Source organism: Volvox carteri, assembly GCF_000143455.1.
Source record: "Volvox carteri f. nagariensis unplaced genomic scaffold VOLCAscaffold_20, whole genome shotgun sequence".
Taxonomy (NCBI): Eukaryota; Viridiplantae; Chlorophyta; class Chlorophyceae; order Chlamydomonadales; family Volvocaceae; genus Volvox; species Volvox carteri.
Genome location: NW_003307563.1, coordinates 548,949 through 566,045, shown reverse-complemented (window position 1 = coordinate 566,045; position 17,097 = coordinate 548,949). Strand labels below are relative to the sequence as shown.

Sequence of the window (17,097 nt, the reverse complement as noted above, 5' to 3'; positions counted from 1 at the left end):
CCCCCCACACACGTTCGTTCCCCCCCAACCGCACCCAACCCCTATGTACTGACAAAAAACAGGACGACGAAAAAGGGATTTTATTTCCCGCCTCCCGCCCCCTCCCGCCCGTTCGTGGTTCACGTCTTTCCCCCTCCCGCCCGTTCGTGGTTCGCGTCTTTCCCCCTCCAGCCACGTTTGCTTCCTTGTTTCCTTTCACACGTCCCTCCCCTCCCCCCTCCCCCCTCCCCCCACCCTCCGGCCCCCCGTTATGGCAGGTCATTGAAAGCGGGTCAGTCAAACAGGTGCAGGACACGTACGCGCAGTTCGTAGAGCAGCTCAGACCCTTCCTGGAGGTGAGGGTGATGGCGCTGGGGCTCGGGGGGGAAGCGGGTGTGTGCGGGGGGAAGGAAACGCTGTTCCATATATGGACGTGTTGGGCAGATAGGTCATACAGCCCCATCGTTTCCGTGTGGGTCCTCGAGTACCTGCTACCACCGCTCGTTGGCATTTCCTGACACAAGCCTCAAGTGCGGGAACTTTTGATACTGTGCGCCTTGCGTTTCTGTATATGTTTCTGTATATGTTTCTGTAAGTGTGTGTTTTAGGAGGAAACATATAAAATACTAAAAACTCATATTATTATTATTATTGTTATTATTATTATTATTATTATTATTATTATTATTATTATTATTATTATTATTATTATTATTATTAGCACCATCCACCGCTCGCGGCTGCATTGCCGTACATGTACATTTCCCATAATACACAGCCGTATACACTCCTACACACTCGCTCTCTCTCTCTCCCTCTGTTTTACCTGTCTGTACACCTGTCTTACCTGTTACACCTGTACACACAGGAGCGGCTGCTGTCCCGGAACACGCTCAACATGACTATGGTGCACCAGCAAGACAACTTGCCGCCGCCGCAGCTCTCCCAGACCCCCCGTCTCAACCGCGGCGGCGGCGGTATGGGCTCCCTAGCGGCCAGGTCCACGCAGATGACGCGCTCGGTGCAGCTGCAGCGAACCGCCTCCCACCTGACCTCTCGCACGCCGGGGCGGCACGTGACTGGCTCCGCGGTGAGCTGGTGGTCACTGAGCTGAACCGACATCTGTTCTCTTTTCGCATACCATAGAATATGTGCGTATTGTTCTTCAGGACTTCCCATCCACCGCGACTGCTGCTGCCGCTGTTATCCCTTTGCTCCTCTCGGCACTTTGCCTTCGTGCTGCGATTCGCTGCTCATGCACCTGCTCCTGTACCTGCTCCTGCACCGTAGGCATTTGAGAGCGCCGATTTCGGTGAGGGGGGTGTCGGCGGGGGTACTGCAGCTCAGCAGCTACGTCAGAGCTTTCACCTCGGCGGCGGCGACAGCCGTGGCGGCGGCAACATCAATGGCGAACACAGCGTCGCGCGGCTGTTGCGCAGCTTGGGCAGGCGCCTCGCGGAGGGCGCGCGCGGCGTATTCGAATCCGGCGTCGATGTCGTACTCAACCTGTCGCAATGCCGTACAACGCCGCAGATGCGCTTCCTGATCGCCCTCGTCTTGGCCATGTTTTTGGCAAATGCGGTGTGCATGCTGGGATACCTTTGGCACGGTTGGTCATCTTCCTCCGCTGCTTCCGTCGCTGGCGGCGGCGGCAGCGGTGGTGGCGGCGGCGCCGTAGCGCTGGACGGCATCTTCTTCGGGCCGCTGCTACCCGACGGGGGCGCCGCTGCCGTCATGTCCGACCTGTCGGCAGCACTGGGCGCCGCCGCCGGCACGGGTGGCAGCGGCGGCGGTGCTGGCGGCGGCGGCGGCGGCGGGGTGTCGTATTGGGTTCAGCGGATGGCGCTGTTGCAGCAGGAGATTCAGTTGCTCCAGGGGCGGATGGAGATCCTGTCCAGGGAGGTCAGTGTGGTGATGGTGCAACTGACGAAGGCGGCTGGGTCAGCGGCGGCGGCGGCGGCGACGGGGGGCGCCGACCCTGCGGCGGCGGCGGCGGCAACGGTAGCTGGCGGCGCTTTTTCCGCGGCTGCAGGGGAGTCCTGAGGAGGGGGGGACATCGACATACTGATGGACAAACTCCACACAGGTGAACGGACATAAAGGGAAATAGGCCCATGTGCAGACGGACATACAGACGGACGGATAGACGTAGTGGACACCTGTTCTGTCACAGTGGACACTATTCGTCTAGGGGGTCCCAGCATCAGGGCAGGTGCAGATGTACGGATGTACGGATGTACAGATGCAGGTGCAATCTTGGCTGCGTCATGCGACAGATATGCAAGTGGTGGGATATGGCGGGAAGGGGGGTGGCCCATCTTGACGTGGCGGCAGCGGGGGGGGGGGGAGTGTAGGAGGGAGGAGACTACCAGCTGTATCCGCTCTTGCGTGGTGTGGAGGACGCCCTACATGCGACGGGTTTTGGGGTGCGGCGCGGTGCGAGGGGGGAGAGGAAGGCAGCGGTTGCTGTGTTGCTTAGGGTGCTATGTGTTCCGTTCCCCCGCTTTTTGGACCAGGTGACGAGCTGACCCAATGTGGTTACCAATGCGGTTTTCGGAGCGGCATCGGCTCCTGCATGCGCATGAATTGAACCGAGTCCGTCGCGGGAGGATTGGGTTCGCTGGGCAGGCGAAGCAACCCGCAGGCTGTGGTGTACGGTGGGGTATATGTATATGTATATATAGACACACCTTCGGAGGTATCGTCCGCCGCGTTCCACGTCTTATCGGCCCTCATGTATCGGCTCTGGAGCACGTTCTTGGGTATGTACGAGTATGTACTCCACGTGCCGTGCCGTACAGCAATGTTCCGGGGGGGACTTGAACTGCCCGACTGACCCCTCAGTCGATTTTGGTGCCGCGCGCGATTTCAACATTGGCTTCCATCACGTCGCATCGATGTCCCTCTTGCCGTATGTGTTGCCTGGCTTTTCTTTGTTTTTATCTGTGTCTGTCTGTCTGTGTGTTTGTCTGTGTGTTTGGTGGGGGTGTCCGTTGGTACTCAACTGGAAGAGCTGGACAGGGCGGTTCCCCTGTCTTCGTGCTTTATTGCCCGTCAGGAAATGAATTGAGGGGGGGAGGAATACGGCCCTGCATGGGCTCGGTGGTATGTCTTTTTGAGTGTGTTGAGTGCGTCTGCTTCTTCCCTGTGTGTGCATGATGGTGTGTTGCGGGTGATAGGACGGGGGATAGGAAGGGTTGGACCTTCATACATGTACCTCGGGGACTTCCAGGGGGATGGGAAGGGGGGGTAGCCGGTAGGCAGAGAGGGAGAGAGTTGTGTAGCAGTAGTGGTGATGGCAGTAGGGGTGTACCATGGGGTATGGGGGGGGGAAATGGAGGCCGAGATGCATTCGCCCCGGCACTATGACACACACATACACAAATACACACACAAATACACACAGGTGGCAAACGGGGGGTGTTTTTCAGATCCGGATCTCCCCAGGGCGTCATGGGTTCCAGACCTCTACCCCCCGGGGCCCTCCCTTCTGTACGGCACTGCGAGATTGGGTTTATCACGGTAGACAGGGACCTCATACAAAAGGGGGCGGCGGTGGGGAAAGGGGGAGGTGAAGGGGAAGGGGAACGGGGGAGATGAGAGGAAAGCACGCCATCCGCGACGGCGACGTGCCGGGTCCCTTTGCAGCCCGCTTTGTGCAGAGGAGCGCGCTACTCTGTCCTGGAGACTGGGGGGAAGCAGCAGTGGCGGCTTTGCGCGTTTCGCAGCACAGCGGATTTGGGGAGTGGTGGTGGTGGTGGTGGTGGTGGTGGCGACGCAGCCGCACATGCGTAGGGCGTTACGGAGTGCAAAATGCTCTCTCCTGGAGAAGTTCTCTCTCCGCGAATGTCTTAAAAATACGTTGTGCATTTTTTCCGAGCTAAGCTTGGAAGCAGCGGCAGTAGAAGTAGCGGCTAAGGCGGGAGGGACAGGGAGGTCCAGTGTCTGTAGTAGGCTTGCGGGTACCTGGGGTGGATGTGTACGGCGGCTGTGTGGCTGGCGTGAGTAGCGGTTGCTCTGGGAGTGGGGGGTGGACGTACGGCGACGCGGGGGGAGTGGGCAGTGGAGGAGGGGATGTTCCCACCACCCGCAGCCTCCCAGGTTAACGTAACACACACACACAACCACCCAGGCTAGCCGATCTGCATCCCAGCTTGGTCATTACTATTATTACTATTACTATTATTATGACGGCTGTCTAGGTCATCAGCAGACATGGGTGGGGGATGTAAAAGGGCAGAGGCTGCCAGGCCGAGCCAGGGCCGCGGGGGGTGGGGTAACTGGAACACGATCGCGCACGCAGGGCACTGAGCGCATTTTGAACGTCGTCGTTGTTGTTGTTGTTGTCGTCGTCGTCGCCAATTGATGAAGGTATACCAGAGCAGTTTTTTTGTGCCTTTCCATGTCGTCGTACATGTATGCCGTACTGGATGGCGCCGAGCGGCACGACGCGTCCATGTGGGGATGGCTTAGCTTTCCGTACACGCGCTTGCCCGTACATCCGCCTTCGCATTTCGCGCATGGTGCATATTTCTTGTATATGCCTGTCTGTCTGTTTGTCTGTCCGCATGTCCGATCTACAGTTCCTACCTTGCTGTCTTGCCCCGCTTTTTGGAGTTCTAGTGGTGGCGGGCCGTGTGTGAATAACTTTCCAAGTGCAGGAAAAAGGGGCTTACACATGGGAAGAACAGTGTTGGAACTTGTCTTTGAGTTTCCTCCCGCGGTTGCATCGACTTTTTGCATCGTGCATACGATGATTTGTCTCAACGCAACGCAACTGAGACGGCCGCTATTGGCTATTGATGGCCGCTGATGGCGCTGGGACGAATTAGGGGTTCATAAGGGGGATTCCAGGTGGGGAGGATATGCGTCATAGCACCGGCGTGTCATATTATTAACTACTATGCATTTACCGTATCGTTAGCCGTGAAAGATGCAGTGCCGAACAGTCTCGGCCGCAGGTTTACTTGGCGCATCATGTACGGATGGAATACATAGATTGGGTTTAATACTACTAGCTAGAGTTTGTTTGGCGGTGACGGAAAGAGCGCGGCAGCTTTTGTTTTAATTGGACAGCATATACATACCGGGGGTAGCCTTTGGTGAGGCTGTTTTTGGGAACGTGCTGGTTGTTCCGGGCGGGAATGTCGCAGCGTCCTTCCGCTTGATGCGTGCATGTATGTATGTATTTCTAAGCAATCGAGTCGGCTCCTCTCGTTCATTCGTTTTACGCCAGATCAACGGTGGTAAGTTGCACGTGCCTTACGACTTGGATCATAAACAGGAAGGCGCGGAGACGCTGTGCTGTGCTGTGTACGGGAGTTTCACAGGTTAAAATTCTGTGACCGTACTACCATGTTGCAAATGCGTTCAAATAAAGGAATATATGTAAGGAACTACTTGCCGTCCATTTAGTAGCTTTCCTATCGACTGACCACAGTATCCAGTGATGCCGGGACACACTGTCAAGTCTCAAGGCAACGGGCAAGGGGGGGGTCATCTACTTTGCGATACAAGCCACGGAACTGGAAAGCAATCTAGTCTCCACGTCTAGAGCACGCACAGCGTTGCCACTTCTGCCATCTACTGCGATGCTGTACTTCGTACCTTTAATCCTTTCCGTTTCACGGCAATTAAAAAAACAGGTGCGGTGCCAAGGAGCTCGCAATGCGCTGCCTAATGAACATATAATTAAAGGCAAAGACGCAAAAGAGGAAGGTTAACGATGCTTGGGGACAGCAAAGGCTTCAACTTAACCTATTGACCCACTGTACGGCTGCTTTACGCGAGTTTGCCTCGCTAGACCCAAAGAGTCTATCCTCAAACACTGGTTAATTTACTAGCCATTATTTGAAGTATGGAGTGTACAGTTGTTTGCATAGACAATAGTGAGTTCTCGCGAGATGGGGACTACGCGCCAACGCGCTTCCAAGCGCAGGCCGATGCAGTCAACCTGTTAGCAGGAGCTAAGACACAGGCACATCCGGAGGCCACTGTAGGCGTGCTAACAATGTCGGGCAAGACGCCTCGGGTCTTGGTCACCCCAACACCAGATCTTGGGAAAGTGCTGAACTGCATGACAAACATCGACATTGATGGTGAATGCAATGTTTCCTCATCCGTGCAAATTGCACAACTTGCCCTCAAGCACCGGCAGAACAAAAACCAGCGGCAGAGGATCGTCATCTTCGTGTGCAGTCCAGTCACGGAGGACAAGGTGCGTTACTGCGACGCTGCTGGACGGCAAGAAGCTACTCACCATGGGTTACGGAATGTGGACCCCGCTCCTCCTGTTGCCCGCACATTGGGGTGGGGTATGCACGTTACCCCACCCCACGCGCGCCTTTCCTGCGACGCGTACATACGTACGGGACCGCTGGGGATGTGCAAGGCATCCGCAAGCCCTGCGTGCCGCACGCTATGCACGATAGCACATGGTGCCTTCTTCCAGTCCTGCCAGCTTATCCTTTTCCGTGTCTGTGGCAAGAGTGAAGCGGATTGGGGGCCATGGGACATGAGGGTCACAACGTCCCAATCTCGAAGTTCAGGTTGACCCAACAACCCTCGGCACGATTACGAACCTCGTATTTGTTTGGGATGGGCTGGGGCTGGCGCATTGCACGCGAATGGACACCAACAGGACGACTTGCCTTTGCCCGCGTATGCACGTATGTATGTGTATGTGTATGCAACCTACTTTGATTGCTGTGGCGGTGCACCTCGTGCAGGAGAAGCTTGTAAAGATTGCCAAGAAGCTGAAGAAGAACAACGTGGCTGTGGACGTGGTTAGCTTCGGCGCGGAGGAGGAGAACCAGGTTAGGTTAGGGTCCTAATGGCGGGGCTGCGGCCAGAATGAATGCTATCATTCGAAAATCTGCTGTCTGTTCGTTGAAGGCTCCGAAACCATCACACGCAACGCGCTGCCTTGTGGCGAGCTCTGCACACACCTTCCGCGACAGACAACATGAAGCCTCTACATGCGGCCTCTTCTTCTTCTTCTTCTTCTTCTTCTTCTAGGATTATGTACTTGTGTTTGCATGCCTGTGTGCGCGCATAACCTGGCAGCCCACATGACATGGGCCCTCCACAAGCCGCGGCCAACCCGGGGGGCCCTCACCAGCCTGTGTGCACCTGCACCTTGGTCCTTCCATGGGCACCTTCCCGCGAATGGATGGTGGTCCTGCGCCTCTTACGATCCACCGCCTCGCACTCACCTGCAGGAGAAGCTGGAGGCCTTCATGGCGGCCGTCAACTCGAACGGCAACTCCCATTTGGTGACGGTGCCTCCCGGGCCGGTGCTATCAGACGTGCTCATCTCATCGCCTATCTTCCAGGGTGAGGGCGGCGGCGGCTATGGCTTCGCCGGTGGTGTAGGCGGCGGCGCGGGTGGCGGCGGCGCGGGTGGCGGAGCTGACGGATTTGAATTTGGAGTGGATCCCAATATGGATCCGGAGCTGGCTCTGGCCCTGCGGTGGGTGCCTGGGTGGGCTCTCACCTGGGGGGGGCGGTCTTGGCTGGGGGACTCACCGTGGGTAGGACCGTCGTGGGGCTGGACTATCTGGCCATCTGCCATAGGGCCCAGTGACGCTCTAGTTGAAGCTGAAGGGATCGGGGCTTTGCTGGGAGGAGGAGAGCTGCACTTCCACAGCGTTTGACGACTGTGGGTTCACATTGTGACCGGTGGGGCTCTCGTAGGTCGTATCAGTCGTATTGCGTGTGTGCCGATGAGAGGCCAACACACAAGGCGTTTCTGTGGGGGTTCTTTTGTGGGTTTTGCGCAGTCCTGAGGCAACACCTGATGATTGGTTGAGTGACCCATTTCGTGATGTACTACCAGTGTCTTGACTGAATGCGGCTGCCTTGCTCGCTTGGATAGCTTCTAACCGTTGGTTGCCTAACCGCTGGATTATTTTACATCGGCAGTGTATCGCTGGAGGAGGAGCGAGACAGGCAGAACCGCGCAGCTGCAGCCGCGGCTGCCGCAGCGGGAGCCAGCCAAGCGGCGCCGGCGGAGGGCGCCGCTGCAGCGGGAACCTCGGGTCCAGCTGTTGAGGCTGGTCTGGCGGCCGGCTCGGATGCGGCGGTGGGGACGCCGGCGCCCGCTGTGGCGCCTGGCGTCGGCGTCACCGCTGCAGGTGGGGATATGGACCTAGACGAAGATGCGCTCCTGCAACAGGCCCTAGCGATGTCGATGGAGGTGGATAGCGCCGCGGCGGCGGCGGCGGCAGGTGCGCCAGCGCCGGTGGGGGCAGCCGACGTGGCGACACCGGCGCCGGCGTTGGCGCCGGTGGTGACACCGGGAGCACCGCAGGCTGCAGCGGCTCCACCGCCGGGGGATGTGGATGTGATGGATGAGGACGCGGAGCTGCAACTAGCCCTACAGCTGTCTATGCAGGATGCAGGCCCCGAAAACAAAGATGGCAAGAATTAGTGCTGCTGTCTTAGGTGGCGCGGGGCGGGGCGGGGCGGGGCCTTATGGCGATATGGATTGAGGGAGGGGTTATATGGGAACTTGGGCAGGCCCCTGGCGCTGAGGATGGGAAAGGGCTTTTCACATGGAGATGTACGGAGGTTTGACATTGTTTGGGGTGACGACGCTACAGAATGGCTTGCATGCTGCCATGTAGGCTTCTAGGGGTTTGGGTAGTGGATAGGGGTCGGCAGTTCAGTCGGTGAAGGCGAATTCGTACTTTGGGTAGCCGGTCGAGGATTATGAAGCCCTATCGAGGGTTGTGGGGGATATGATTGGTGCACTCAACGATGTGCTTGTCGGTTGTGTTTAATTGGCGCAGGCAGGGTCGATGCTAGCTAATGCTGAAGTCTATTGTGGCGAATCATCTTGTTACTATGCACTTTGTGCTAGTGGTGCGCTATCTGTTATTGTTTGCTGAAAGCAACCTATGTGTCTCTGGATCATGCACAACCGCTTTATGTAACCCGATCGTATGAGAAGGCTGGTCCTGCTTGTCATATCGGGCGTCCCGACGTTTGCCGTACTTTGATGATTGTTACGGAAGTGCCTTGAGAAACAAGTGATGATCTAAATACATTAGCAGCTGCAAGCGATATGTTTTAGGCTCTCATCGCATCTCTGCGCATTATCCTGAGCGGCTTCCGCTGCCAAGGCTAGGCTTCAAGAAGCTTTTGACGGCCCTAAAGTTCAAACAAGTATAGGTAAAGTTCAAACAAGTATAGATTGAAGGATAACTTTGTTGTAAGCACCATACCTCGAGGCTGAAAGTATCGGCGCGATAATAGATATACCTCGCCGCGTAGCACATTTGGGCGCGCCAACGACCTGGCAAGGAAGATCATTTCAGGTGAGGTTCATTCTGATGGATGTTTATGCTTAGACTCGTTCGTTTAGTCCCAGGCCCGGAAACTTCGTTAGCGCGCAGCACTTGTATTTGATCATGCGTATCGCGTGATATCTTTGTAAGATTCATGCTTTTCGCAACCAAATTTTCGCGGGAGGACGGGCATTCTGTTGCTTATGCGGCCAGGAGGGCTTTGAAGGATGGCTTGGCGCGCTCTATGGACTGAATGCACTTGCCAGCGTTGCGTTTCTATCATGATCGTCATCAATAAACAGATATTTGCTTACTCCTTTCTGGTGATCCTTCTTGTACTCGCGTGCCTTGTGTAGTCAGGGCGTTGCCGGCACTCAGCTTACGTTCCAGGCCTGTGTCTACCTTGAGACACATCCAGTTCAGCAGCAGCTTGTAGCCCACTCGCACTGGCGCTCAATGCTCGGGAGCCAAGCAAACAGGGGCGCCGTGTCACGCCCCTGCCAGCTCGCGCAGCAGCCTGGCAGCGTGCAGGCATCTTGCTTACGTCGACTTCCTGCTAAAGGCTTTCATTCGCTGCTCCCGCCAACACAACGTTCAGCGTTTCCGGGTTACCCGCACTCCCATGGAAAAGGTTTTTGGAGCCAACAGCAGCGTCGTATCATCACTCGTGGACAGCAGCAGCCATGGGAAGTTAGGATTAATAGCAGTGGCTCGCCGAAATCAGATCCGAGCTCCAATGGAGCAGAATCCGTCGCGCATGGCGGAGATTATCATTTGAATGGGGGCGCAGCAGCCCTTTCCCTTCCATCCACGTCTGGCAGCACCCCCTCGGTCTCAGCCAGCGCTGTCCCTGTGGTGCAGCAGCCACATCGCTGGAAGGTTGTGTACATGATGGCTGTGGCTTTCGTGCTGTGCAACATGGACAAGGTAGGCCGGAGGGCTAGCCATAGCGTTATGGTGACGCCAAGATGATGACTGTGTAATCTCTCCACTTAAAACTCTCCTCACAGCTGTCTTTAAACTCGGGTGATGACATGTTGGCAACGACGGCTGGGGGTTCCCCAGCAACGATTCCTTTCCCAGCTGCTCACCTCCCAGGCGCGGGTTGCCGCTTGTTGCGCTCCTCGCTGGCCATCCTGTCTATCTTCCGACGGATCTGCGTCTGTATGGCTGAAGAAGAACGATGGTCTACTTCACCTTCTCCGTATTATCCGCTTACTCCCCCTTATCCATTGCCCCCTCCCCTCCCCTGCTGACGTCTTCAAATTTTTGAAGTCTTTGATAACTTTCCTGTTGACATATGGTGGATGATGGTGATGTAGATTTCTAGTCCTGTCCTGTTGATCGACCCTGCCGCGCCTCTTTCCCCAGACCCCACTCAACCTTCCCTTAACGCTCCCCTCCTGCCACCCCTCCACCAAACCACGTCACTGCTGTCATTATCAACTTACCTACATGCCTACAGTTGGCAGTCCTACATTTGGGTCTATTTCTATGTAGAGCATCCGCCCTGCTCCATCTCTGGTTCTTTCTTCAATGGTCTGTGGTCCGTCGTACCCCCCCCCCCGTCACCCCCCAACCCCCTTTTTCCCCCTCACCCTCAGGTGAACATGTCAGTGGCGGTGATCCCCATGGCCTCAGAGCTTGGCTGGTCCGCCACGGAACGCGGCCTCGTCTCCTCCTCCTTCTTCTGGGGATACTCTCTCACGCAGCTACCCGCCGGCTACATATCGACAAAGATAGGCGGCGCTAAAGTGCTCGCAGCCGGCGTCGCGCTCTGGTCCTTCGGCACACTGATTGCGCCGCCAGCCGCCAAAATCAGCCTCCTGGCGCTCTGCGCGACGCGTGTGCTAGTGGGCCTGGGCGAGGGCTTCGCGCCAAGTGCGGCGACGGCCGTGTTGGCGAAGCTGGTGCCTTCGACGGAGCGCTCCCGGGCTGTCAGCACTGTTTGGGGCGGCCTGGATGTGGGCTCCGCTGTGGGGCTGCTGTTGTGCGGCCCGCTCATAAGGATGTTCGGCTGGCCGTCGGTGTTTTACTTGTTCGCGGTGCTGGGACTTGTGTGGGCTGCGCTGTGGCCGCTCGTCCAACCCGACAAGATGGACGAGGACGTGAGTACGACAATACACCTCCACAGACACAGACACACGCTCAGGACAGACAGACACACGGACAGACACACGCCCCGTGGGGGCTGGGGAGGGGATTGGAGAAAGGACGGGGTAATGGCGGTTGAACCACAACCGCGGAAGGCAGTGGTGTGCAGTAGTGGATGCACTATGCAATCAGACGGACGAACGCCAAAACAGACTCCCCGGTCCTTTGTTCCAGTGTGAGCGTTTTTGTTTTTAGCATAATGAGTTCCTCTCCCCCAGGGGGGGAAACCCCCTCCCACACCACGGGCCGGGTCGGGTCAGGCTGGGCTGGGTCGGAACATCCCACCCACTGGGGGGTTCTCCCTTCTCGGCCGCAGCCGGAGGTAAATCCGCAACCTTATATCGTTGCACTCTCATCTGGGTCCACACACTCGCTGTCTTCACTGGTTCCTTTGGGGGATCCTTTGCGCTGCTCTCGTGTATTTATCTCCCCCTTTAGATGATTGCGGAGCAGAAGAAGAAGGAGGTGGAGCGAGCCATGCGCGCCGCCCTGGCCCAGGCTGAGGCGGCGGGGGGCGGCAAGCCGGGCTTCCCCCTGGAGTCGGTGGACGAGGTGCCGCTGTCCGCCACCTACAGCAAGCTGGAGAAGGGGCTGCCCCCGGATGGCCGGGTGCCCTGGGGCGACTTTATGAGGTGTGTGTGTGTGTGGGGGGAGAGAACTGCATGGGAGGTCGAAAACCCCCTAGCTGGGCGGCCAGAGGAAGGAGAGGGGGAGCAGGGGGAGGGGGAGCCGGAGGGTCGGCGGTGGAGGTGGTGGAGGTGGTGGTGAGGCGAGGAGTTACAGATTGGCGGCGAAGTAGAGCACATCGTGAGGTTCGATGGAGTGGTACTTTCCCCCTAACCCTACCCCTACCCCTGCTCCCCACGGCCCTGTGTCAGGTCCCCCCCCGTGTGGGCGGTCACCGTAGCGCACTTCTGTTTCAACTGGGGCTACTACACTCTGCTGGCCTGGCTGCCCTCCTACTTTGAGCTGGCCCTGGGGCTGAATGTGGAGAAGTCCTCCTTCCTCACCCTCATACCGTACATCGCCATGACGGCCATGATGCCCTTGGTGGGGCCTGTGGCTGACGGCTGGGTACGATCTGGCATGCCCCTCACCCGAGTACGGAAGATCTGCCAGGGCATTGCCTTTGTGGGCCCTGCGGCCTGCATGCTCGCCTGTGCCGCACTTACCCCCGCCGCTGCCGTCACCGCCAAGGCTGCCGCTACTGGCGGCCCCGTCGCGGGTCCGGTGCTGACGGCGGTGCTGGTGGGGCTTATGTCGGTTGCGTTTGCGCTGGGCGCCTGGTCGCGTGCCGGGTTGTACTGCAACCACCAGGACTTGTCCCCCAAGTACGCGAGTGCGCTGTTGGGCATCACCAACACGGCGGGTGCAGTGCCGGGTGTGCTGGGTGTGAGCGCGGCTGGGTACCTGTTGGACACGACGGCGAGCTGGGCTCTGGCGCTGTTTATCCCGACCGCCATTTGTCAGCTGTTCGGGGCGGCAGTGTACTCCGTGTTGGCGTCCTCAGAGCGGCAAAGCTGGAGCTGAGCATGAGGGTGGTTGGGGAAGATGGGGAGGAGGTGGGGAGGCGGAGCTGACTGGGGGGGAGGTGGGTGGTAGCGGCGGCGGAGCAGCGGACGTGGGTCGAGTTGGGTAGCTGCTGTCTCGTCATGTGTGCGGTGCGTGTGTGTGTGTGTGATGGTCCGTAAGGAGGGCGGGATGTTGGAGCTGCTGGTAATGGTGATGATGATGATGATGATGGTGATGTTGCAGTCCGTTGGATGATGGGTCGCTTTGTCAGTTGGCAGTCGGTTGGGCAGCCTGAGACCTTTTGGCCATAAACAGGGGAGAGTGCTGCTTGCGACTTTGTCACTTGAGGGATGTGCTGTTGTGCGAACAGAGAGAGAGGTCTTGGAGCTCCAGAGCTATGATGTCACTTGTGTGCGCGGTGCGCGTGTTCCCTTTTGTGTGCTCTGTGTTTGTATTCCCCTGCGTGTGTGTATGGGGCGGGGGGGGCCTTCTGTGGCTCAACAGCAAATCTTGAAGTGGAAGTGCGTTGCAGGGTGCGTGTGTGTATGTTGTTGCGCTGTGCTCTGCTGCGTTAATATTTAAATGTGCCACAACAATGGGGTGGGGGCCGCAGGACGTCTTCGACGATTTCCTATTGAGCGGTGAAGGGGAGAAGGGGCTCTGTTTGCGGACTCTGTCGGCCCTTTTCCCCCCCCCCCACGCACCCCTGGTGGTTATCCTTTGCTGCTGCTGCTGCTGAGAGATGTTGCTGAGGGGCCGCCTCTTTCTCTCTCCCTTATTTATATACCTCCTTCCTCTATCACACATATACATACATACACACAGGGACCTGTCTCCGATCCCCCATCCCCCGGGAGGACATCTTTGAAAGCGACTCCTTTGGCTCCATCATTGCGTCCGCCATCTCCTTTTCCGTCTTTTCTTTTCTCTTTTGTAAGCGAGCATGCAGTTGCGTGCGAGTCCCCGTCCCCGTTGTTGCAGTGTGCAGTCTCTGGTAGTCGGAAAGCAGGAGGTGAGGACGGGGAGGAGGGGAGGGAGGGGGGCTGTCTGAGCTCCTCCCCCTTAAAGGGTGATGGGGTATAACCAGCTGGTAGTAGCGGTGGGGCCAGTTGGCCAGTATGTATCGCTGTGTGTGTGTGGATGTGTATATACGTATACGTACAGCAGCAGGGACGGAGTGGGCCCATTTCCCAGTATACCGACTTGTTTTCGGTGTATCCAGCAAAGGGGCCTTCGCTGTCTCCACACGGCCTCTACCCCCTAGTCCGGCTCCCCTTGGCGCCCTCAGCACTGGGGAGCCCCCGGGTGGGGATTGCAGGGGGGCGGGGTGGGGGTTGGCTCTTCATGGCCATGGTGGTGGGGGTGATGGTGATGTGCTTGAGTTCCTGGTGGGATTGTGTGCTGGGGGCCGTGGCGGGTGCCTTTGGTGGAGGTGTTTGGTGGGGCGGGGTCAGGGCAGCTTCGGAACTGCCTGGGGTGGTGTTGCTTGCTTTTGTTTGGGTGGTGGTCTGCTGGTTTGCTTGCACTAATGATGTTTAGTGATGCTTCTGTCGATGCTTTTTGTATGCTAAATTGTGTGTGTGTGCTGTGTGCTGTGCCCAGGGGGTGAAATCTGGATGATGGTGATGATGGTGATGACGTAGCCCTCTTGCGTACACGAGGCGCGATTTTTAGAGGGGAAATGTGCGTGTGTATGTGCGTATGTATGTATGTATGTATGTATGTACGTCAACTACGTATGGGCGGTGTGTGAGGCCGTGCGAGGCTGTGGTCTTCTGCTGGTGGTGCTTCTTGTCGGGCTGGTGGTGGCGGTGGTGGTAATTTTCCCCCTCGTCCCGGCCCCTCCTCCCCCCGCTCGGCGCCTCAGTTTGCTAACAAGTGAGGTGGGGGCCTCACTCGCACGGGCAACAGCACTCGTTACTTTCTTACTAGGGTCGTGTCGGGCAGGGCTGGGTTGGGCTGGCCCCACGACGCTTGAAAGGCGCGAGTGCGGCTATCTCGGCCTCGATAGCGCTGTTAGCTGCTTAACTGTATGTACGTCAGCACAGCAGGCATTGAGTTCCATCTGTGGTACGACACCGGAGAAAGATTCGTTTCCGGAGGCTCAGTACGGCAAAGGGTTTTATTTAAGCATTGCTGCGGCTCACTCTTAAGGCCGGTGGTGTCGAGGATGGGGGAGGGATGGTGTACGACGGTACGGGGGAAGGAGTGACGGGATGTGAAGGAAAGCGGTGATATGGTGGCGGGAATGACATCCAGCTCGCATTGGGTTACTTGAAGCCCGTTCGGAAGCTACCACCGTTACCACAAACACGCACGCACCTGAAATGCAAATCAGTGTAAATTCCGTGTGTCACCACAAAGGCTGCAGCGGCAGCGCTAAGATGGGCACGGCTTCCTTGCTGAAGAACTGCTACCGGTCGGGGGGTTGATACATACGGCTATGTATATGTGTAGGTGGTGGACCGCACACATCAAGAGCTCTACGCGGCGGCATCATACAATGGTGTGGTGATGGTGGACAATTGCTGTGTACTTCGTTCTTGGTGTGTATCGTTGTTGGCAGCTCACATTCGCTGTATTGAAGTGGTGAGAGGTTGGTGATCGGAGGTGAGGTGACACCGCTGATCAGGGGAGGACGATGTGATGGTGGTGGTAGTGGTGGTGCCAGGAGTGCGGAAGGAGAGGAGGAGGAGGGGGAAGACACGAGGGGATGGAAATACACACGGTGACTTTATTGCTTGGGATGGATAGACAGACAGACAAAGGGGTATATGGTGGAGCTGGCTGGTGATAGTGGTGGGGTGAGGTAGAATGTGGTGGTGGGACAGCCCCTGGGGACGTCGTGGTGGTGGGGGGCTTAGGGCGCAGGGTTGACTTTGGGGCGGTGAGAGGGTGTTTCGCCGCGCAGCGGGTGTTGGGTTTCTTGTTGGTCTTGTTACTAAGCCGCCACTAAGCTGCCGCAGCCGCCGCTCTGCTGCTGCTGCCTGTAGCGATATGACGAGCGAGATTCAAGTTTCTTTCCGCTTGGTGAAGAGGATGACGTGGATTTTTTGGGTGCCCGGGCCCGCAGGCGGCCCGGTAGTAGCGCTCCTTCCTTGTTTTTTGCTGTTTCAAGGAAGGAGCGTCTCTTAAAGGCGTTGCGTTGAAAAGTGTGATGATATGTGGTTTTTTGCAAGAAGGTAATGTTGAAAGTGGTTTGAGAAGTGCGGTGATGTATCGCGGTGTGAAGGCGACGGGAAATCTTGTGGATTTACGTGTATCGCACGGACATATATACGAACACAATTGGCGAGGCGATTGCTTGTAATCTTTCGGCCCACAGATTTGTGGCCGCCTCCATCACCCGAGGGAGGGAGGGAGGGAGGGAGGAAGGGAGAGAGGCAGGAAGGGAGGGAGGGAGGGAGAGCTGATGACCGCTTTCTACAGGACAGGCTTGGCGTCCAGCGCCGCGGCCTCCCGGCCTGCGGCCAGCGGCGGGGACGGCGACGGTGGTGGTGCTTCAGGTGACAGGTGGAAAATTGGTGACAGCGGCATTGGCGAGCAGGGGGATGGCGACAGCGGCAATGGGGACGGTGGGGACGGCGACGGTGGCAGTGACGACGGCAGGGTTGGCGACGGCAGCAATGGGGGCGGCGGGGACGGCGACAGCAGCAGTAGTGATGACGGGGAGGGGGACAGTGGCAGTGGGGGCGGTGGTTCGGGCGACAATGGGGACGGCGACGGTGGAACGGCAGGGTAAGCAACCTGGATGGCGACGGCGACAATGGCGGCGGTGGAGATGGCGACATCGGTAATGGCGGCTTTGGGGATGGCGACGACAGCAATGGTGGCGGTGGAGATGGCGACAGCAGTAATGGCGATGGCATCACCATTGCCACCGTCAGCATCCCTGCCATCACCATTGCCACCAGGATCCGCGGGTGGGGGAGGGGGGGTGGGGAGCGTAGGGAGGAGCCCAGCGCCCCGGCGCCCCGGCAGCTGTGGCGCCGCCGATAAATGTTGTGGCCTATGGTTGGTCAATCTAACCAGTATGGTTATGTAATTAACGAATCCCAGCATATCCCAGTTAGATATCGAACGGACGTTCCAATGTTCGAGGCTAAGATCAAAAAGACAGGTTGACAGTGTGACAGTCGTCAGTCATACAGTCGCGTCGATC

The 17,097-nt window shown here is 57.6% G+C and overlaps 4 protein-coding genes across 4 annotated transcripts in view; 3 read left to right on the top strand and 1 right to left on the bottom strand.

The window, feature by feature from the left end:
- VOLCADRAFT_104846 (uncharacterized protein) overlaps window positions 1-2,022 on the top strand; it is a gene marked incomplete at both ends in the record, with an annotated part of 14,710 nt that extends 12,688 nt beyond the window's left edge. The window contains 3 exons of the mRNA XM_002950793.1: window positions 258-335; window positions 848-1,069; window positions 1,270-2,022. Of these exons, the coding sequence (XP_002950839.1) occupies window positions 258-335; window positions 848-1,069; window positions 1,270-2,022 (1,053 nt within the window). The remainder of the gene's footprint in view (window positions 1-257; window positions 336-847; window positions 1,070-1,269) is intronic.
- A 3,805-nt stretch (window positions 2,023-5,827) lies between these two features.
- On the top strand, window positions 5,828-8,929 carry rpn10 (26S proteasome regulatory complex). The gene is made up of 5 exons (XM_002950792.1): window positions 5,828-6,196; window positions 6,708-6,794; window positions 7,200-7,450; window positions 7,903-8,176; window positions 8,291-8,929. Exons 1-5 carry the CDS (start codon window positions 5,837-5,839, stop codon window positions 8,408-8,410), a joined length of 1,092 nt encoding a protein of 363 aa, XP_002950838.1. The 5' UTR covers window positions 5,828-5,836; the 3' UTR covers window positions 8,411-8,929.
- A 1,231-nt stretch (window positions 8,930-10,160) lies between these two features.
- VOLCADRAFT_91212 (uncharacterized protein) lies at window positions 10,161-12,953 on the top strand (the record flags this gene model as incomplete). Its single annotated transcript, XM_002950791.1, has 5 exons — window positions 10,161-10,196; window positions 10,874-11,377; window positions 11,740-11,745; window positions 11,862-12,055; window positions 12,302-12,953. 5 exons carry the CDS (start codon window positions 10,161-10,163, stop codon window positions 12,951-12,953), a joined length of 1,392 nt encoding a protein of 463 aa, XP_002950837.1.
- A 587-nt stretch (window positions 12,954-13,540) lies between these two features.
- The window catches only part of VOLCADRAFT_104844 (uncharacterized protein), a gene marked incomplete at its 5' end in the record, with an annotated part of 5,138 nt that continues 1,581 nt past the window's right edge, over window positions 13,541-17,097 (bottom strand). Inside the window, 3 exons of the mRNA XM_002950684.1 lie at window positions 13,541-14,336; window positions 15,258-15,300; window positions 15,507-15,559. Coding sequence (XP_002950730.1) covers window positions 14,189-14,336; window positions 15,258-15,300; window positions 15,507-15,559 — 244 coding nt within the window. The 3' untranslated portion in view covers window positions 13,541-14,188. The remainder of the gene's footprint in view (window positions 14,337-15,257; window positions 15,301-15,506; window positions 15,560-17,097) is intronic.

What these genes read in the sequence shown, in the direction of transcription:
- rpn10 (XM_002950792.1), top strand. Translation starts at nt 5,837, where the DNA reads ATGGAGTGTACAGTTGTTTGCATAGACAATAGTGAGTTCTCGCGAGAT. An exon ending in GAGCTGGCTCTGGCCCTGCG is followed by an intron (nt 7,451 to 7,902) that starts GTGGGTGCCTGG and finishes TTACATCGGCAG; the next exon opens with TGTATCGCTGGAGGAGGAGC. An exon ending in CCCTAGCGATGTCGATGGAG is followed by an intron (nt 8,177 to 8,290) that starts GTGGATAGCGCC and finishes GGAGCACCGCAG; the next exon opens with GCTGCAGCGGCTCCACCGCC.